This window comes from Acanthochromis polyacanthus, chromosome 9, assembly GCF_021347895.1.
Source record: "Acanthochromis polyacanthus isolate Apoly-LR-REF ecotype Palm Island chromosome 9, KAUST_Apoly_ChrSc, whole genome shotgun sequence".
Lineage (NCBI taxonomy): Eukaryota > Metazoa > Chordata > Actinopteri > Pomacentridae > Acanthochromis > Acanthochromis polyacanthus.
Genome location: NC_067121.1, coordinates 8,518,511 through 8,539,082, shown reverse-complemented (window position 1 = coordinate 8,539,082; position 20,572 = coordinate 8,518,511). Strand labels below are relative to the sequence as shown.

Here is a 20,572-nt window from a genome sequence, read left to right as displayed (position 1 = left end):
AGTTTCAAAAGACGGTTCTTCTGTGGTATCTCACAGTAATATTTGATCGCCTAAAGTAACGATGAATTTAGTCCAGAATCTGAAAGAGTTGATCAACGAGCGACTAACTGCTGCAGAAATATTCACGGAGTTTGAGAAAACCATCGTCCAGTACGAGGAGGAGATCAATCGTCAGCGCAGACTGCTGGATAACATCTGGAAAACAGAGATAAAGTTCAGACAACAGATTTGTGGAACTGTGATGGTCTGAAAGAACAGAAGTAAAGTGAGGAGCTGTGGTTTGTGTGGATGAAAAGCAGAATAAGTTTCACATTTCTCTACCGACTCCACGCTGGTCTTCAAATTTCAGGGTCCATAATGATCACAAAGAAAAGAGGCAAACATCAACTCACTCACTTTGGTGGCTGAATATAAATAATTGTCCTAATGAAATGTGAAAGCCATGTTTTGCTTCTTCCCAACACAGTTGGGATCAAAAGTTTTGGTACCCCATGTAAAAATTTGTATTAATGTGCATAAAGAAGCAAAAGAAAGATGGAAAAATCTCCAAAAGGCATCAAATTACTGATAAGACATTCTTATAATTTCACAAAAAAGTTTGATTTTATTTCCATCATTTACACTTTCGAAATGACAGAAAACATGAAGTTTGGGCACCCTGCAGAGTTTATAGCATGCACTACCCCCTTTGGAAAGCTGAGACCTGACAGCAGGAGTGTAATGGTACACAAAAAAAATCACGGTTTGGTCCGGTTCTCAGCTAAGGGGGGGGGAACCCAAAGGAAATTATATTTTCGCTGATCCAAACCCCCTCTTCAGCCAGTGAACACTTGTGTCGTGAACAGCGAGAATATTTAGGTGTTCACCTTGATAATTTGGACTGGTCAAACAGACTTCATCTATAAAAAAATAAAATAAAAAAAAAATAAAGGGGGGCCAAAGCTGGCTTTACTGCCTCAGAAGATTTCGATCATTAGACATCTGCAGTAAGATGCTGCAGATGTTTTATTAGTCTGTGGTCCTGTTTTATGCTGCAGTCTGCTGAAGAGGCAGTATAAAGAACAAGGATGGAAGGTGTCTGAACAAACTGATTAAAAAAGCTGGCTCTGTGGTTGGAATCACATTGGAGGATGGGGTGGAGAGATGGACACTGAGCAAGATGGAGGCCATTCTGACAAACATGGATCATCCACTTCACGTCTGCCTCAGTGAACAACAAAACATCAGTGGATGGCTCCTATCCCTGCGCTGCAGGACTGAAAGTTTTAGGAAATCTTTCTTGCCATCAGCAGTCAGGCTATTCAATTCAAAATTAAACCGATAAGAACCCTGACAACTGAATTTCCCTTCGGGGATGAATAAAGTGATTCTATTCTCTTCTGTTTTTTTAAAAACACCATTTAGTTACGCCCTTGTTTACCAGCATAAATATATTAGTATGCTAAAAAAATAAATACTGCAATATAGTCATTTATCTATAGCAAAGAGCACAGCAATAATGTAATGTTAGTGTAAACTGACCTTCATAAGTTTAAAACCTCAGCTCTGAACAACAGAGTATGGCCGTAGATCTGCTGCTATGAAAACACCAATGGACTTGGTTATTGCTTTAGCCTGTTCTGAATTGCTAGCCAGGGTTTGATGAAATGATGTTGGGAGCATCGTTTGTACAGTTCGCTGCTTTTTCCTAGCAGCGGGGATAGTTGCACTTGGATGGTGCTTTTTCAAATGTGTGTCTAAATTTGATGCGTTGCTGGATGAACAGTTGAGGACCGCTTCAAACCCGTCAAGTGACCAAAGAGTGAAATGTAAGTTGCGTGCGTTCACGCGAAGGGGGAGTCCGATTTTTCCGGGCCATGAGAAAATACTACAACACAGGCAGGAGAATAATGGTCCGTCACATCCTGTTGTTCCATGTACCATTACACCCCTACCTGACAGTGTCATGGATTGTTCACAGTCACCGTCTGGAAAGATCAGGTGATGTCAACCTCAAAGGTTTTAAATGCCCAGACTGATCTGACCTTGCCCCAACAATCAGCACCATGGGTTCTTCTAAGCAGGTGTCTAGAACACTGAAACTGAAGATTGTTTTGTCACGACGGGGGTGTGTGGTGAACCCAGGAGCAGACATTGTAGACATACAGCCGGGCATTATAGTGAAAAGAGGTTTATTAAATCAAAACTACTACAACTGAAAATGAGACTGAAGTGACTACGAGCTAAACGGTGGCAAACAACAGGGCGGAGGAAACATACTCACACACACAGGAACTATAGCGGATGGCGAAAAACAAACGGAAGTCCAACAAAATAACAGAGTCCAAAAGGTGTTAATCCACAAGGAGGAGCAAAGCAAGAAATCCAAAAACTGAAGTAGTCCAGAGAAGGGGAAGCAGGGAGCGGAGTCTGAAGCGAGGTGAGTGTCCAACACAATGAGCCAGCAAAGACTGAGAGAAAGGCAGGGCTTAAATAGTAAAGGAGGGGACCAGGTGAAATGAATTGGCTTGATTGCATCAGCTGACAGTAATCAGAGACCAGGTGCAGCAGACAGAGGGAGACAAAGGACAAAACAACAAAGGAGAGACAGGGACAGAATCCTCACAAGTTTATGCTCACAAAGCAGGAGAAGGCTATAAGAAGATAGCAAAGCGTTTTAAGATGCCAATATTCTCTGTTCGGAATGTAATTAAGAAATTACAGTCATTAGGATCAGTGGAAGTTAAAGCAAGATCTGGAAGACCAAGAAAAATATCAGACAGAACAGCTGGCAGGATTGTGAGAAAAGCAAGTCAAAACCCACATTTGACTGCATGATCCCTCCAGAAAGACACTGGAGTTGTGGTACACTATTCCACCATGAAGAGATACTTGTACAGATATGGTCTTCATGGAAGAGTCTTCAGAAGAAACAGCGTTTGAAGTTTGCAAATGAACATATAGACAAGCCTGATGCATTTTGGAAACAAGTTCTGTGGACCAATGAGGTTAAAATAGAACTTTTTGGCTGGAATGAGCAAAGGTGCGTCTGGAGAAGAAAGAGCACAGAATTGAATGAAAAGAACCTCTGTCCAACTGTTAAGCATGGGAGTGGATCAATCACGCTTTGGGGTTGTATTGCAGCCAGTGGCACAGGGAAGATTTCACGAGTAGAAGGAAAAATGGATTCAATAAAATTTCAGCAAATTATGGACGCTAACTTGATGCCATCTGTGAAAAAGCTGAAGTTAAAGAGGATGGTTTCCACAAATGGATAATGATCCTAAACACACCTCAAATCCACAGTGGATTGCATCAAGAGATGTAAACTGAAGGTTTTTCCATGGCCTTCACAATCTCCTGACCCCAACATCATTGAAAATGTATGGATAGACCTTAAAAGAGCAGTGTGTGACAGACAGCCCAGAAATCTCAAAGACCTGGAAGACTTTTGTAAGGAAGAATGGGCGAAGATACCTCAAACAAGAATTGATCGACTCTTAGCTGGCTCCAAAAAGTGTTTACAAGCTGCGATACTTGCCAAAGGGGGCAGTTCAAGGTGTTAACTCTGCAGGGTGCCCAAACTTTTGCAGACGCCATTATTGTGTTTTCTGTTACTTTGAAAGTGTAAATGATGGAAATAAAGTCTAACTTTTTTGAGATATTATAAGAATGTCTCATCTGTAATTTGATGCCTTTTGGAGATTTTACCATCTTTCCTTGGCTTCTTTATGCACATAAGTACAAATTTTTACCTGGGTTGCCCAATCTTTTGATCCCCACTGTGTAATACATGATTATTTAAGACAAATGAAATCTACAGCAAGTCTTTTTCTTTGTGAAAGTTGCCTTTTCTATGTCACCAACATTTAAGCTTTTCCTCCACGTCAAACCCAACTCATTCCCTCTGACAAATATATTACTACATATTTACTTCGGACATACTAAGTGATCAATTATGTGTAGTAATTGATCAGTTATTTGCAGTCACTGTTCAAATATTCTTAGTATTTGACCAGTAGGTGTGTTGTAAATATCAGTACATTTCCACAATGTAAAAGTCCTTCTGTATATTCCGTGTACATTAAAATAAAACATGTATGTGGATGAAAGAAAATATATTACCAATGGAAAACAGACCAAATCCGTGCTGGGAAAATGGGACTTTAACAATTCCTTACAGCCATGGCCATAAGTTTGGACACAAGTACCATGACGCTTGTGAATCTTAGAAAATACCACAAAATTGTCAGTTACAATATAAATACCAGTCATAGCAAAACAGATAAACTAAACCCAAGATTACAAGAAATAAGTGAAAACAATAAATGATCCCAAAATCTGTAAACAATAAACCTAACAACAACAATAATACAAAATATAATAATTAACTAAACATTACATGAGCTAAAAGGGAACAGTCTGCCCAATGCAGCCTCCAAATGTGCCAGGCAGCCGGCACGCACAAAAGGATTGGGTTTTAAAAACAGTATCAATAAGAACAATTGCAGTTGAGCAGAGAGCTTGCGGAGGTGAACCCACAGACAGAACAGCAGTAGTGCAGCGGCCCGTTTCAGAGGTGGAGCCACCCGTCAATGAAGGCACAGCTTCCCATACAGCAGGTCAGGACGCCGCAACAGAACGCAGCCCAATAACTCATGAATCTAACAGTGCGTTGATTACGCACGGCTCCAAGGCCACGCACGCCCAACTCCCAACCTTCGGCCAAGGTACCAGCCGACTTGGCTGCAAGAGTGAACAAGAGGAGCTCGCCAGCCAGCATCTCAAGGCAGCCGGGTGAATCCAACACACCCGCGCTACACCATGCTGCCGATGCGGCACTCGTGCTCCAGGAAGAGGTGAGGATGCATATGCAAAACTCGCCACCCTCTTCCAGATATAACTTGGCGACGCCGCCCAGTAATCAAGGTGCAATAGGATGATTGCCCCCAGCCCAGCTACATTCAATGACCGGGAGCAATTGAAATCGACACCACCTGATCCAATACACTTAACATGAGTGGAGACGGACTGGGCCGTCCTGCCACATCTTCATTGTCAGAAAGTCACTATGATGCTGATACAGGTAGAAAATCTTTTAAATCTGATGTTTTTGGAAACACCTTGAAGTCCTAAATCAAGATATATATATATATATATATATATATATATATATATATATATATATATATATATATATATATATACAGTGGGTACGGAAAGTATTCAGACCCCTTGAAATTTTTCACTCTCTGTGTCATTGCAGCCATTTGCCAAAATCAAAAAATTTCATTTTATTTCTCATTAATGTACACTCAGCATCCCATCTTGACAGAAAAAAACAGAAATGCAGAAATTTTTGCAAATTTATTAAAAAGAAAAACAAATATCACATGGTCAGAAGTATTCAGACCCTTTGCTGCAACATTCATATTTAACTCACATACTGTCCATTTCTTCTGATCCTCCTTGAGATGGTTCTGCTTCTTTATTGGAGTCCAGCTGTGTTTAATTAAACTGATTGCACTTAATTAGGAAAGGCACACACCTGTCTATATAAGACCTTACAGCTCACAGTGCATATGTAAGATAAGATAAGATAGACTTTATTGATCTCACATAGGAGAAATTTACCGTTACCGTGCATGTCAGAGCAAATGAGAATCATGAGATCAAAGGAACTGCCCAAGGAGCTCAGAGATGTGAGAGAGGTAAAGAAGAACCCAAAGATCACTGTGACTGAGCTCCAGAGATGCAGTCAGGAGATAGGAGAAAGTTCCACAAAGTCAACTATCACTGCAGCCCTCCACCAGTCGGGGCTTTATGGCAGAGTGGCCCGACGGAAGCCTCTCCTCAGTGCAAGACACATGAAAGCCCGCATAGAGTTTGCCAAAAAAACACATGAAGGACTCCCAGACTATGAGAAATAAGATTCTCTGGTCTGATGAGACCAAGATTGAACTTTCTGGTGTTAATTCTAAGCGGTATGCGTGGAGAAAAGCAGGCACTGCTCATCACCTGCCCAATACAATCCCTACAGTGAAACATGGTGGTGGGAGCATCATGTTGTGGGGGTGTTTTTCAGCTGCAGGGACAGGACGACTGGTTGCAATTGAAGGAAGGATGAATGCGGCCAAGTACAGAGATATCCTGGAAGAACACCTCTTCCAGAGTGCTCAGGACCTCAGACTGGGCTGAAGGTTCACCTTTCAACAGGACAATGACCCTAAGCACACAGCTAAAATAACAAAGGAGTGGCTTCAGAACAACTCTGTGACCGTTCTTGACTGGCCCAGCCAGAGCCCTGACCTAACCCCCAATTGAGCATCTCTGGAGAGACCTCAAAATGTCTGTCCACCAACGTTCACCATCCAACCTGACAGAATTGGAGAGGATCTGCAAGGAAGAATGGCAGAGGATCCCCAAATCCAGGTGTGAAAAACTTGTTGCGTCATTCCCAAGAAGACTCATGGCTGTACTAGCTGAAAAGGGTGCTTCTACTCATTACTGAGCACAGGGTCTGAATACTTCTGACCATGTGATATTTCAGTTTTTGTTTTTTAATAAATTTGCAAAAACTTCTACATTTCTGTTTTTTTTTCTGTCAAGATGGGGTGCTGAATGTACATTAATGAGAAATAAAATGAACTTTTTTGATTTTGGCAAATGGCTGCAATGACACAGAGTGAAAAATTTCAAGGGGTCTGAATACTTTCCGTACCCACTGTATGTGTGTATATATATATATATATATATATATATATATATATATATATATAATACTCCTACTTTGAATGATCATAAAAATAGAATTTTCTTCTTCAAAGATACCATGACCTAACAGTAATAATAATTAAAGAATAATCTACCTCAGAAACTAACCATGACATAAATCACATAAACAATGAAACACCGAACCTTACATCCTTGCTACTGGTAATATTCACAATATATATGGTATAATTAAAATCTATGTTGCATTAAATTTAAGATTTAATTTAATTATTGTATTTTATCAATTTCCATTCCCCCAAGCAACCCACTGAACTAATAACTAAAATTTTGTGCTACGTAATGCTCTTTTAGTTTTACTTTAAAGTTTTCAATGTTCCTCTATTGAGTTACATAACTTGGGAGCGAATTCCATTCTATCATTGCTCTGTATATTACTGTACATTGAGAAAATGAGTTAGATTTAGATAAGGTGAAACAATTTTCAACAGCATGTCTTGTTGAGTAATTATGTGTTTCTTTACTAAAAGACAATTTATTATACAAAACATTTGGCTTTTTTGTTATGATTATATTTCTAATGAACACCATCAGCAAGTACAACAATCTATTTCTCACATCTATCCAGTAGAGACTATCGTGCATTTTAGCAACATTCGCCTTAATTCCACAGGAAAGAGCAACACGTGCTGCTTTATTTTGCACCAGTTGCAGTTTTCTGATACTACTTAATGAAGCATTGGACCAAACAAGTGTATGGACTCATATTCCTTGCATAGCCTACATTTCTGTCTCCTTAAATTATGCCGATAACTTGGATTTACTGAAATGATCCCAGTGTCCTTGTCAAGATATGAGGCTTGCAATCATAATCTGGGTAACCAACAAAATGACAGATAATTTATTTCACTTTCTTACCACATGGTCAGCAGATCAATCATCCTTAAACTCGACTCCTTAAATCGTCCAAGTCCAAAATCACAAGAGTAATCCAGTCCAAATCCGAGATCAAATTGTACTTTGAGTCTTTATACTGTCCCCTGATGGACAAAATTTATACTCATTATTTTTTCAAAAATCCCTTTTGTGACTTCCGTATTTTGAACAATTTATTACTTTAACGTTTTCACTTTTAATTATTTCTTCTTTTTCTTCTTCTTCTTATAATAATAACAAGAATAATAAAAAAATAAATAATAATAATAATAATAATAATAAACGTTACTTCAATCAGCAGTCATCAAAAGAGAATATTTTACTTTGAAGGTGAAGGAAGTCAAAACAACATCCAGCGGAAGTGAAGTCAAACCGTTGTTAGCCTTAGCTTCGTCAAACCGCTGCTCGTGGATACTGATGAGTGGAGGTTTCAAAAGACGGTTCTTTTGTGGTATCTCATCATTATTTGATCACTTAAAGTGAAGATGAATTCAGTCCAGAATCTGAGAGAGTTGATCAACGAGCGACTAACTGCTGCTGCTGAAGAAATATTCACGGAGTTTGAGAAAACCATCGTCCAGTACGAGGAGGAGATCGATCGTCAGCGCAGACTGCTGGATAACATCTGGAAACCAGAGATAAAGTTCCATACAACAGGTTTGTGGAACTGTGATGGTGTGAATGAGCTGATAGAAGTAAAATGAGGAGCTGCGGTTTGTGTTGATGAAAAGCAGGATAACTTTCACATTTCTCTACCGACTCCACGGTGGTGTTTAAATTTCAGGGTTTATAATAATCCCAAAGAAAAGAGGCAAACATCAACTCACTTACTTTGGTGGCTGAATATAAATAATTGTCCTAATGAAATGTGAAAGCCATGTTTTGCTTCATCACTGTATAATATCTCCTCCTTAGACCCGGCAATTCATTTTTGTGCACTGTAGTGCACATTAATTTCTTATTCATTTCTCCAATGCTATAAACGCCACACTTTTAAGTCCTGATGTTCCTCAAAGGGGACAACCTCAGCTTTAAAATGACGTCACATGTGTGGACGTGTGTCTTGCCAACTCCATTTGCGGGTCTTTTCAAAATGGCAGTCAGCCCATTGAGCACATTTTACGAGAGGAAGAAAAGCAAGGAAGATATTAACATTTAAATTGTTTTTTTATATACTATATTTTGACTGCTTATAATAAATAAAATTTTAAAGAGTAATTTGAGTGTGTTTTCAGAGCTTTGATAAATTATTTTCATAGGAAAAACAATTGATTTATGAACGTACACTGTAGTGCACGTTAGGACTTTGGACTTATGTTTACTTCACTTTAATTTTTAGTAAACAGGTGTTTGAGAGAGACAGAGAATTCTTCAGAGAATCATGAAGGGAGATTCAGAGCTAAATCTTTCAAAAGATGACTGGTGGTTTAATACACATGAAATGTACAGAAAGTATTTTTCTTTGTGAATGTTGCCTTTTCTATTTTTGTCTCCATCATTAAAGCTTTTCCTCCACGTCAAACCCAACTCATTCACTCTGACACACTGACAAATATATTACTACATACTTAATGAAGACGTACTAAGTGATCAATTATGTGTAGTAATTGATCAATTATTTGCAGTCACTGTTGAGTTATTCTTAGTTTTTGACCAGTAGGTGTTTTGTAAATATCAATACATTTCCACAATGTGAAAGTGCTTCAGTCTAATTCATGTACATTAAAATTAAACATGTTGTATGTGGATAAGAGAAAAAAATATTACCAAAGGAAAACAGACCAAATCAGTGGTAGGAAAATGTGACTTGAACAGTTCCTTGTGATCGTAATAACTTCTGTTCAGCCACCAAATATTAGAGGTCACATTATTCCAATTACTACTATTATGCATAAGTGACCATTTCAGTGTAAAACAGAAGAAAATAAAAACGACACAATTCCATTCATTGATTCCAGGTCTTACAGCAGTGTAACATGTTCACATGATATATTGAGAATTTTGTACAGTATTAACAGGATGGAATATTTATTTTATTTTATTTATTAGTTTATTTGAACAGGGACAGTGCACATGAATCAACATTTCTGTAAATGTACCAGTTTTAGCTATAAAGCTAGTTTCCAACTGTAGTCCCTGGGCAGATGAAAATGCCAGCAACAGCATAACAAAATAAGAGTAAATAATTCATTAAAATACAGTGATAACACCAATACCAGTCACAACATCCACACAGCACAGCATCATACAACAAACATCACAATAACATTGATAGATACAGACATAGCAACATTGGCAGCAGGCAAGTAGCACAAAATATTATTTGAATATAAGTGTGGTACAGTGTAAGATGAACTGTAGTAGTATTAAAACAGTTTTAAAACAACACATCAGGTCAAAAACATCAATACAGCATGGCTCACAAACAGTTGGAAGCAGAAGAATTTTAATTGTAATTTCTGTCAACACTGTGCCATGCTGCACTGAAGACATTTGTGAGTTCTCTTTGCTTCTAGTCATGGTTGTGCTGTTTCCATGCCGGATTTTGTGTTGCACTGAAAAATAATCCCACAATGAGGAAAAACGTGACAGGAGCAAAAACTACCGAGACAGTGCTTGGGCTTCAGAGGGTTAATGGTATTTGTTCTGATGTTTGTTATACATCATCACCTTTACCAACCTTTTTCTACCTTTGTCTTCCAGATCTTCTACAACAAAATGTCCAGGAGGAGAATGTTTTTATTGAGCAGAATTTCTGCAACCAGGAGAGGAACTCCAATGTGGACCAGGAGGACCCAGAGCCTCCAGAGATGAAAGAGGAGCAGGAGGAACTGTGCACCAGTCAGGAGGGAGAGCAGCTTGTACTGATGGAAGAGGCTGATACACTGGTTCAGTGCAACTCCAACTGTGAAGAAATATCCAGAGAAATATTGAGAATTTCTGATAAACCACTCGGCCAGTTGGATGAAGACATCGATGATCAGCGCAGGCTGAAGGATATGATCTGGAAACCACGAATAAAGTTACACAGAATTGGTATGTAAAACTGTGATTGTCTTAATGAACTAACGGAGGAATATGATGAATGTAAGATCTTAACTAGAGCTCTGAGTTAGATTTATTTTGAGACAGGAATTCTGCTGTTGCATCTTAACTCATTGACATTTACTTAAACTGTCTATTTGAGCCCTCGCCGTTGCCTGGATACATCAACATGTCTGTCATTGTTTCATTTTTTTTTGTTGATTTATGCTAGCACTGTGCTATTCCACACAGGTGTAATTTCAGAACTTTCTCTACTTCTAGTCCTGGTGGTGCTGTTTCCACAGAGATACTGTAGTGGATACAATGTCTTCGCACATTATGTCTATTGTCTCAATTTTAGGTTCCAAATCAGTGAAAAATATACTCAGTTAAAAATAATAGTTGCAGCAGTCTCACCAAGGACAAACGGAGAAGAGTCTTGAGGCAATCTTCAGATTCAAAAATAAAATGTTTATTCCGTGCAGCACAGGTCAAAACACTCAGAGATACCCCGGGGTATATCTGACTATGCCCTCTGATGCCCCTGTCTGATGCCCCAGGTCCATCCCATTTTTCTGATTGTGAACATCACTTTCTTGACACCCTTATATTATTTATTCTGTTTTTAATAATGTCTGAACTCCTGGCGCTTTCCTAAAAAATCAACAGGTGAGCAGATCCACCAAGAGATGTGCCAAATCCCTCCTGCTGTCTCACTGCCCAACCAATCAGAGCCTTTGTTTACCACGGGACATCCCAGCAGATACATTTTTGGGTTTTTTTTTACACCCAAGGCACCCCTCCTGTCCTTACATGACCTCGCCTGACACAGTTACAGCCAGCCAAAACCAGTTTTGACCAGTTTTTGTCAGTAGGTCGTGTAAGACGTCTCCTCCGTTACATTCAGCTCTTCTGCATTAATCAAGCAGATTTTTCTCACATCGTGCTACTGTGTCTAGAGCTTGCTGTGATGCAGTTTTAATTGTGATCTGCTGCTGTGTTGCAGTTTAATTTTAGCTTCAATTCCAACGTTTTTCAACTTTTTTCAACATTTTTTCAACAATACAAGCCTTTGTATTGCTGTTAAGAATGAGCCCACAGCAGTGCACCTGGCCAGACAGGGCTTCAGGGTCAGAGGATTAAATGTCTTCTCTCGGAGGTTTGTTTCCTCATATTAACAATAATAATAGTAATAAATTCTATTTGAAGGCACCTGTCTCACATTGTGAGAAAGGTGTTTGAACAGTGTCCTTCACTGAAGGACACTGTTCAAACACACATTTTCATAGAAAATCCATATTAAAAACAGTCTAACCATTCTGGTGGTCAGGAGATTAAAGGTCTTCTCTTAGATGTTTGTTTCCTGATCATCATGTTAATAATTTTTTCATGTGTCCTATTGTCCCTTCAGATCACCAACATCAAGATGTCTGTAAGGGGGGGAATGGTCTCCCAAATCAGCATCTCTGTAACCAGGAAAACAAGTTACATCTGGACCAGAAAGATGCAGAACCTCCACGGATAATAGAGGACCAGGAGGAACTCAGCCTGAGTCATCAGAGAAAGCAGATTGTACTGAATCAAGCGACTGATACTTTACTATCGATTTCAACTGATATGGACAGTGACCTCAGTGAACTGAAACCAAACAGCGACCACCTCCTCTCTTATAATTCACCAGTGTCCAAGAGCCCACATCAGGACGGAAGCAAGCTTGAAGACTCATGTTCAACTAGAAATACAACACCAAAACCAAAGAGTCATAGCAGTTGCAATGTAGCCAAGTCTTCAATGTCAGAACATCACTGTGATGTTGATACAAGTGAAAAATCTTTAAAATGTGATGTTTTTGAAAACATTTTTAAGAATACGTACCAAATCAAGAAACATCACCAAATCCACAAAGGTGTAAAACCAAATGCTTGCAATCCATGCAGAAGAAGTTTTAGTTCATGGTCTCAGCGGAAAGTCCATATGAAAATTCACACCGATGAGAAACGGTATTCTTGTGAAACATGTGGGAAACATTTCAGTCGAAGTAATCATCTGACTGTCCACATGAGAACTCACACAAGTGAGAGGCCATATTCTTGTGAAAGATGTGGGAAAACTTTCCATAAACGTTCTAAGCTGACTACCCACATGAGAGCTCACACAGGTGAGAGGCCATATTCTTGTGAAAGATGTGGGAAACATTTCACTCAACGTGGCCAGCTGACTGTCCACATGAGAACTCACACAGGTGAGAAGCCATATTCTTGTGAAACATGTGGGAAACATTTCACTGAATGTGGGAAGCTGACTGTCCATATGAGAACTCACACAGGTGAGAGGCTGCATTTTTGTGAAACATGTGGGAAACGTTTCAGTCGTAATAGTCATCTGACTGTCCATATGAGAGTTCACACAGGTGAGAAGCCATATTCTTGTGAAACATGTGGGAAAAATTTCACTCAACGTGGGCAGCTGACTGTCCATATGAGAACTCACACAGGTGAGAAGCCGTATTGTTGTGAAACATGTGGGAAACGTTACACTCGTAATAGTCATCTGATTAGTCACAAGAACTCACACAGGTGAAACGCTGTAGTCCTGGAACAACGGTGGGACCAGATCTCCGTAGAACACGCATTCATTCACAACGTTCAGGGTAAAAGTAGGTCTTGTAGATTCTGTGAGTTTATTGCATTTCGGACTGTGACACATGGATCTATCACAATCTGCCAACCTGTCCATTGGATGCATGGCAACTTTTCCAGAAGCTCATTATATTTAAGTACAAAAGAAAGACAACTGGAGACATCATACTTCTGAGGAACAGCCTAATAGTTTACTGTGTGTTCCAGATAATTATGCAAATGTGGTTTTTCGTTACTGTGAAGAGGCTTTTTGCTGAATTTTACTGAATCTGCTTTTTTTTTTTTTACTATTGCAAAGGCCTATTGTGAGCATTATTTGGTAGTTTTGGAATATTTTTATTATTTAGAGGTGTAATAATCCAATTTTCTAATGCTCACAATAGGCCTTTGCAATAGTAAAAAAGCAGATTTAGTAAAATTAAGCAAATAGCCTCTTCACAATAATGAAAAATCACATTTGCTTAATTATGTGGAACCACTCGTAAACTAACCGTGACGTCACCCGTTGGTTTCAACGCCGAGAAAATGAAGCCCGGATTTTGCTACTTCCTGGTCGCCGTTTTGGATTTTTTGGAGCCAGTGACGTAAAAAGCGTCATCAAACAGACTGGACCGGAGAGCAACTGGGGGCAGGATTGGCTGGGGACTCTCTTATCCCGCCCACATTTTACCGCAGAGGCTTCTGTTGCTGTCTATCAAGTGTAGCCACGCCCCCTGGCTCCGCCAACTTTAACGATTTATTTAAAACTCAGTATTGATTTATTTTAAGATCGGCCACCTGATCTCTCATTTTGACCATGAACACTAACGGGAAAAAAATCCTGAGCTGTAGAAAATCAGTCTATCAAATTTTATTTTTTCCAAAAATGAATTGGGGTCTATGGAGAAAAATCTTTTTGGAGCCAACCCTAGCGGACGGCGGGATATTGCAAGTTTTTGACACTTCCGGGTGGGCTTCAATTCTGGAGCCAGATGCTACGCCCATTATATATACAGTCTATGTGTGGAACACACAGTATTACATGTTGGCTATCAGTTTCTGATAGAGCTGAGTGGAAAGAGATGATGTTGCTCTCAATTAATGTACTGAAAATGAGTTTACTCATCAACATAGTTTATTTAATTATTTTCCTAATTCTCATGTTAAGTTCATGTGTGTATGTGAATTGGTTGCAATCCAGTTCAACTTATGTCTACATTTCTGTGGTTTCCAATGCAGCTAAATGTGGAACTAACAGACCTGACTGGTTTCATATCTGGTAAAGCTTCAGCTTTCTGTAAGAAAGTTGAAGTAAAACGTTGAACTTGAGACTTCAGTTTGCTTTAGGACAGTTTGTTCAGATCAGATGACTTTGATGTATGTGTTGAAGTGTTGCTTTGTGAATGATGTACGGAGAAGATATTTTTCTTTTATTTTTGTTGGTTGTTCTTGTTTTAAATTCTTCATTTTTCTTGGTGTGAAAAATCAGCATCATACACTGTCCTCTTTTTTCCAAGTGTCTTGTAAGTATTTGAATTATTTTATACTTTTCAAATATAATGTTGAAAATCTGCATTATCTTGTTACTGTTGCAACACAATTCCTTGTTTTGGTTAAAAATGTACATATTTCCATTTTATGTGAGAGTATACTGGGAGTCTGTATATTGTCCCCTGATGGACAAAATTTATACTCTTTTTTTTTTTTACAGAAATCCCTTTTGTGACTTTCACATTTTCAATGAGTTATTACTTTAATTTTTATTAGTTTGAATCATTTCTTCTTCTTACTATTAGTAGTAGTTGTATTGATAATAATAATAAGAACTTTACTTAAATCGGCTGCTATCAAAAGAGAATATTTTAATTTGAAGGTGGAGGAAGTCAAAACAACATCCAGCAGAAGTGAAGTCAAACCGTTGTTAGCATTAGCTGAAACGTGGGAAAAATTTCACTCAACGTGGGCAGCTGACTGTCCATATGAGAACTCACACAGGTGAGAAGCTGTATTGTTGTGAAACATGTGGGAAACGTTACACTCGTAATAGTCATCTGATTAGACACAAGAGCTCACACAGGTGAAACGCTGTAGTCCTGGAACAACGGTGGGACCAGATCTCAGTAGAACACGCATTCATTCACAACGTTCAGGGTAAAAGTAGGTCTTGTAGATTCTGTGAGTTTATTGCATTTCGGACTGTGACACATGGATCTATCACAATCTGCCAACCTGTCCATTGGATGCATGGCAAGTTTTCCTGAAGCATATTACATTTACGAAAGAAAAACAACTGGAGACGTCATACTTCTGAGGAAAAGCCTAATAGTTTATTTCATGTTGATTATCAGTTTCTGATAGAGCTGAGCGTAATGGAAAGAGATGATCTTGCTCTGATTTAATGTAGTGAAAGTGAGTTTACCCATGAACATAGTTTTTTATTTAATTATTTTCGTAATTCTCATGTTCAGTTCATGTGTGTATGTGAATTGGTTGCAATCCAGTTCAACTTATGTCTATACTTCTGTGGTTGGTCTTTGTTTTTTGTTTTTTCATTTTAAATGAAATTAAATGAAACCAGTTTCCAATGCAGCTAAATGTGCAAGTAACAGACCTGACTGGTTTCATATAAGGTAAAGCTTCATCTTTCTTTAAGACATTTGAAGTAAAAAGTTCAACTTGAGACTTCAGTTTGCTTCAGGACAGTTTGTTCAGATCGGATGACTTTGATGTATGTGTTGAAGTGTTGCTTTGTGAATGATGTACTGACAAGGTTTTTTTGTGTAATTGTCAAACTGTATGTATTATACTTCTTCAGGACCTCCACAGAAACAGATTATTTAAGTCACTTGGTTCATTTTTTGTTGATACCTTAATTCCGATTGGCTGATAAAATGTTGATAATACATGACTCTGTGTGATGAGTTTTAACCCCAAAATGAAATTATCTCCTTTGTGTTCTGAATTCTGTTGTCACTGACAAATTTTGCTTTCTGTTTTTAAATAAAACCATAAACTGTTTCATTGTGTTCCATTTTCTGGATGTTTTTCATATATTGGGCAGATTGAGTTTTTCGACGAAAATCAACCTGTACACCAAAGTGAGATCACATGCTGTTTAATATTTGTCAAAGTTGGGCTGTGTGATAATATTCAACAGTTTTATGTGATTACAAAAAACAACAGTTTAGATTGAATGAATTAAAATTCCTCTGTACACTTCTATATTAGCCGACAGACTCAGTCCTCAGCATGGAGGACACCAGTGTTGCACAAATGTCTGCAGAGATGTGCCATTCTTCAGAGATGTTCTTTACTGGAGGGCTTGTTTGTTCTACATTTTGTCTTTTAAAGTTCATAAAAGCTGTTGTATTGGATTCAAATCAGGGATCATCCTTGTCCAGGTTCCATTTTTCATTTTGTTCTTTTAAAAATAAAATAAAATAGCGTGTGATTTTTAAAACTTTTGATCTGTCCAGAAAGTGCAGCAAGTCTTTACTGTTTCTTGTCATGTGTCGAGAAATTTTTGTATTATCTCCAAACAGATGAAAAGAAATCTTAAGTTTCTTAATAATGGATCCAGAGAGCAGCATGTACAAGAAAACAAGATTGAGTTCAACATGGAACCTCGTGGGACCCAACAAGTGAGTAAATGAGTTTGAGGACAATGACTTCAGTCCATGGCCATGAACTGTTCAAGATATCTTATAAGGATTCTCTGATTCAGTGTCTCTGCATGGAGTTTGCATGTTCTCCCTGTGCATGCGTGGGTTTTCTCCGGGCACTCTGGCTTCCTCCCAAAGTCCAAAAATATGCTGAGGTTAATTGATAACTCTAAATTGCCCGTAGGTGTGAATGGGAGTGTGATTGTTCATCTGTATATGTAGCCCTGAGACAGACTGGCAACCTGTCCAGGGTGTCCCCTGCCTTCGCCCAAGTCAGCTGGGATAGGCTCCAGCACCCCCCGCGACCCTAGTGAGGATAAAGCGGTGTATAGAGAATGGATGGATGAACGATAATGGTGTCTGCAAAAGTTTGGGCACCCTGGAGAGTTTATAGCATGCACCACCCCCTTTGGAAAGCTGAGACCTGACAGCAGGGGTGTAATGGTACACGTGAAAAATCAAGGTTTGGTTCGGTTCTCAGCTGAGGGGAAAAATGGGGAAAAAATAAAACAGCTGATACAAGAGCTGGTATGACTTTCTGGCTGAAGTGTGGGCGAGAAGGAACTTCATAACGGGGCTCTATTACCTAAAATAGGAAATGTACACTGACAGTCATTAAAAACTTTGAGACCATATTTTTCAACATAATTTTTGTTTTGAAGCCTGAAACTGGATTTTCTTCGTATGAATCATTTGTTTAGCATATTGGCATACAGAAACAAAAATCTAAAGTTTCAAGAATGATTTCAAAATAAAGAATTTCACTAAAGAAAACGGCACCTGCCAAACACAAAGTCATAACAGTCAATACCGAGTATGGCCTCCATTTGCTTCGATGCAGGCAGCAATCCGTCGGCGCATGCTTTGGACCAGGCTTCTGATTGTGGGTTGGGAACAGCCCATACGCCTGGCTACATCACTGTAGCTCAAACCGGCCTCCACCATACCCAGTGCCCGGAGACGACGTTCATGTGATAGACGCAGCATGATGCTGTTCACTGGACTAACAATGGTGGCCTTTTTTGGGCCTTTATATAGGCCTTCAAAACCCATTCTCAAATTGTGCAGATACTCACTGAGTATTGCTTGGTGTGTATTTGGTTCACTTTTGCAAAGTGACCAACCCATGTGCAATGAATCCTTACAAAATGACAACTCATCATTATCTCAACTACCAGGGCACTAGATCATCAGTAAATCCACAATCAATAATTACAACCCCCCTACAAGTAGAATTCTGCGTACATTTCTACCTCAAAGTTTCTATCGACTGTCAGTATATTTTAATGTAATTGCTTTTGTATCAGAAATGGACATGAAGTCGTATACAGGGATCTGATAAATGCCTTCAGTGATTGGAGTCACAAAAACTGCCTGCTACTCAACGCCTTAAAGACAAAGGAAATGATCATAGATTTCCACAGATTCAAACCCCCTCTTCAACCAGTGAACACTTGTGTCGTGAACATAGAGATGGTGACATCATATAATTATTTAGGTGTCCACCTTGATAATAAGTTGAACTGGTCTACAAACATAGACTTCATCTAAAAAAGGGCCAAAGCTGGCTTTATTGCCTCAGAAGATTTCGATCATTAGACATCTGCAGTAAGATGCTGCAGATGTTTTATTAGTCTGTGGTCCTGTTTTATGCTGCAGTCTGCTGAAGAGGCAGTATAAAGAACAAGGATGGAAGGTGTCTGAACAAACTGATTAAAAAAGGTGGCTCTGTGGTTGGAATCACATTGAACACATTGGAGGATGAGGTGGAGAGACGGGCACTGAGCAAGATGGAGGCCATTCTGACAAACATGGATCATCCACTTCACATCTGGCTCAGTGAACAACAAAACATCAGTGGATGGCTCCTATCCCTGCTCTGCAGGACTGAAAGTTTTAGGAAATCTTTCTTGCCATCAGCAGTCAGGCTATTCAATTCAAAATTAAACCGATAAGAACCCTGACAACTGAATTTCCCTTCGGGGATGAATGAAGTGATTCTATTTTGTTTTTTTAAAACAACACCATATAGTTAGGCTCTTGTTTGCCAGCATTAATATATTAGTATGCTACAAAAAACACAATATAGTCATTTATCTATAGCAAAGAGCTGTTGAAGCCAGACATGGCAATCATGGTGGACAAAGGGTTTCTCGTGGACAACATTGCGCCATGCAAGGTGTACCAGCCTGCCTTTCTCCATAGCAAAAAACAAATGAGTGGGGAGGATGTCAGACAGACACAATCTATTGCACGCCTTAGAGTGCATGTGGAGAGATGCATAAGGAGAGTAAAAGAAAACAAACTGTTTGACAAGGACATACCATTGTCTGTATGTGGGAACATTGAAGAATTGTTCTCTGTGGCCTGCTTCCTGGTCAATTACCAGAACGGGCCATTAGTCAAGGCATGGGCAGCTCGAGAGTGACTTACATCAAAGATGTGTCCAAGTAGTGTGGATGTACTGGTGTAAATAGTATAAAATGAAACAAAATGCTGATAAATGACTCACCTGCAGAAGTGTTCCCCTTTGCAGCTGGAATCAGCACCTTTACACGTTGTGATGTTTGTTGTGAAGAAATGAAAAAAGGCATACTCTGCTTTTTTAAAACCTTTGTTGCTTCCTTGTTATAATTATACTAAAATTAAGTTTTGCTGACTTGATATATAATTGAAAACACGGTGGAGATAACGTAAGAAAGTGTATGATTTAATGATGTAATAAAGAAGTATTGCAAACAAACAATACAACTTAAACACTAGCTAGCGGAAAATTTCAAACAGTATGTAAGTTGGCATAGCAAGTATCGTGAAGGCGATGCAGAGTTGACTGGTGGAAAAGGGGAGCTGGAAGCGGAGGGCTGGAGGAAGGTCAGCAGCAGCATCCCACAGTGGACATGATGGAGACTAGACCAGTTGATGGAACATCGACTGCAGATCAGAAGCATCCAGCTCTGGGACCAGGGACACTCGGAGAAATAACACCGGGGGAAACAGAGTGAATGTACTGCAATAACGGTATACATATTAAATGTAAAGGTAGATAGAGAAGGGCTCAGTGCATCAAGAGAAGTCCCCCAGTAGCCTAGGCCTATAGCAGCATGACTAGGGGCAGAACGAGGCGACGTCCAAGGGCTCACTGATGTACGTGTGGAGGAAGGTCAACAGAAAAGCTACTGTTGCTCAGATTGCTGAAGAAGTTACTCCTGGTTCTGACAGAAAGGTGTCAGAATACACAGTCCATCGTAGTTTGTTGTGTGTGATCCTGCATAGCCACAGACCAGTCAGGATTCCCATGCTGACCCCGTGCACTGCCGAAAGCGCCAACAATGGGCACGTGAACATCAGAACTGGACCACAGAGCAATAGAAGAGCGTGGCCTGATCTGATGAATCGTGTTTTCTTTTCCATCACATCCATCACATCGCCGGGTGCATGTGCATCGCTTACCTGGGGAACACATGGCACCAGGATGCACTATGGGAAGAAGGCAAGCCGGCGAAGGCAGTGTGATGCTTTGGGCAATGTTCGGCCTTGAAACCTTGGGTTGTGCCATTCATGTGGATGTTACTTGACACGTACCAGCAACCGAAGGATTGTTTCCACCCTTTCATGGAAATG

General features: G+C 39.4%; 1 protein-coding gene across 3 annotated transcripts in view; it reads left to right on the top strand.

Moving 5' to 3' along the window:
* LOC110968858 (zinc finger protein 664-like) overlaps positions 1-16,307 on the top strand; it is a 55,861-nt gene extending 39,554 nt beyond the window's left edge. For 2 of the 3 annotated variants that reach the window (XM_051953169.1, XM_051953168.1), the window contains one exon: positions 12,083-16,307. In XM_051953169.1, coding sequence (XP_051809129.1) covers positions 12,083-13,251 — 1,169 coding nt within the window. In that variant the 3' untranslated portion in view covers positions 13,252-16,307. Of the gene's footprint in view, positions 1-8,019; positions 8,305-10,350; positions 10,684-12,082 lie in introns of those variants that run through there. The other variant, XM_051953167.1, reaches the window with a different exon arrangement.
* Positions 16,308-20,572: the final 4,265 nt, after the last annotated feature.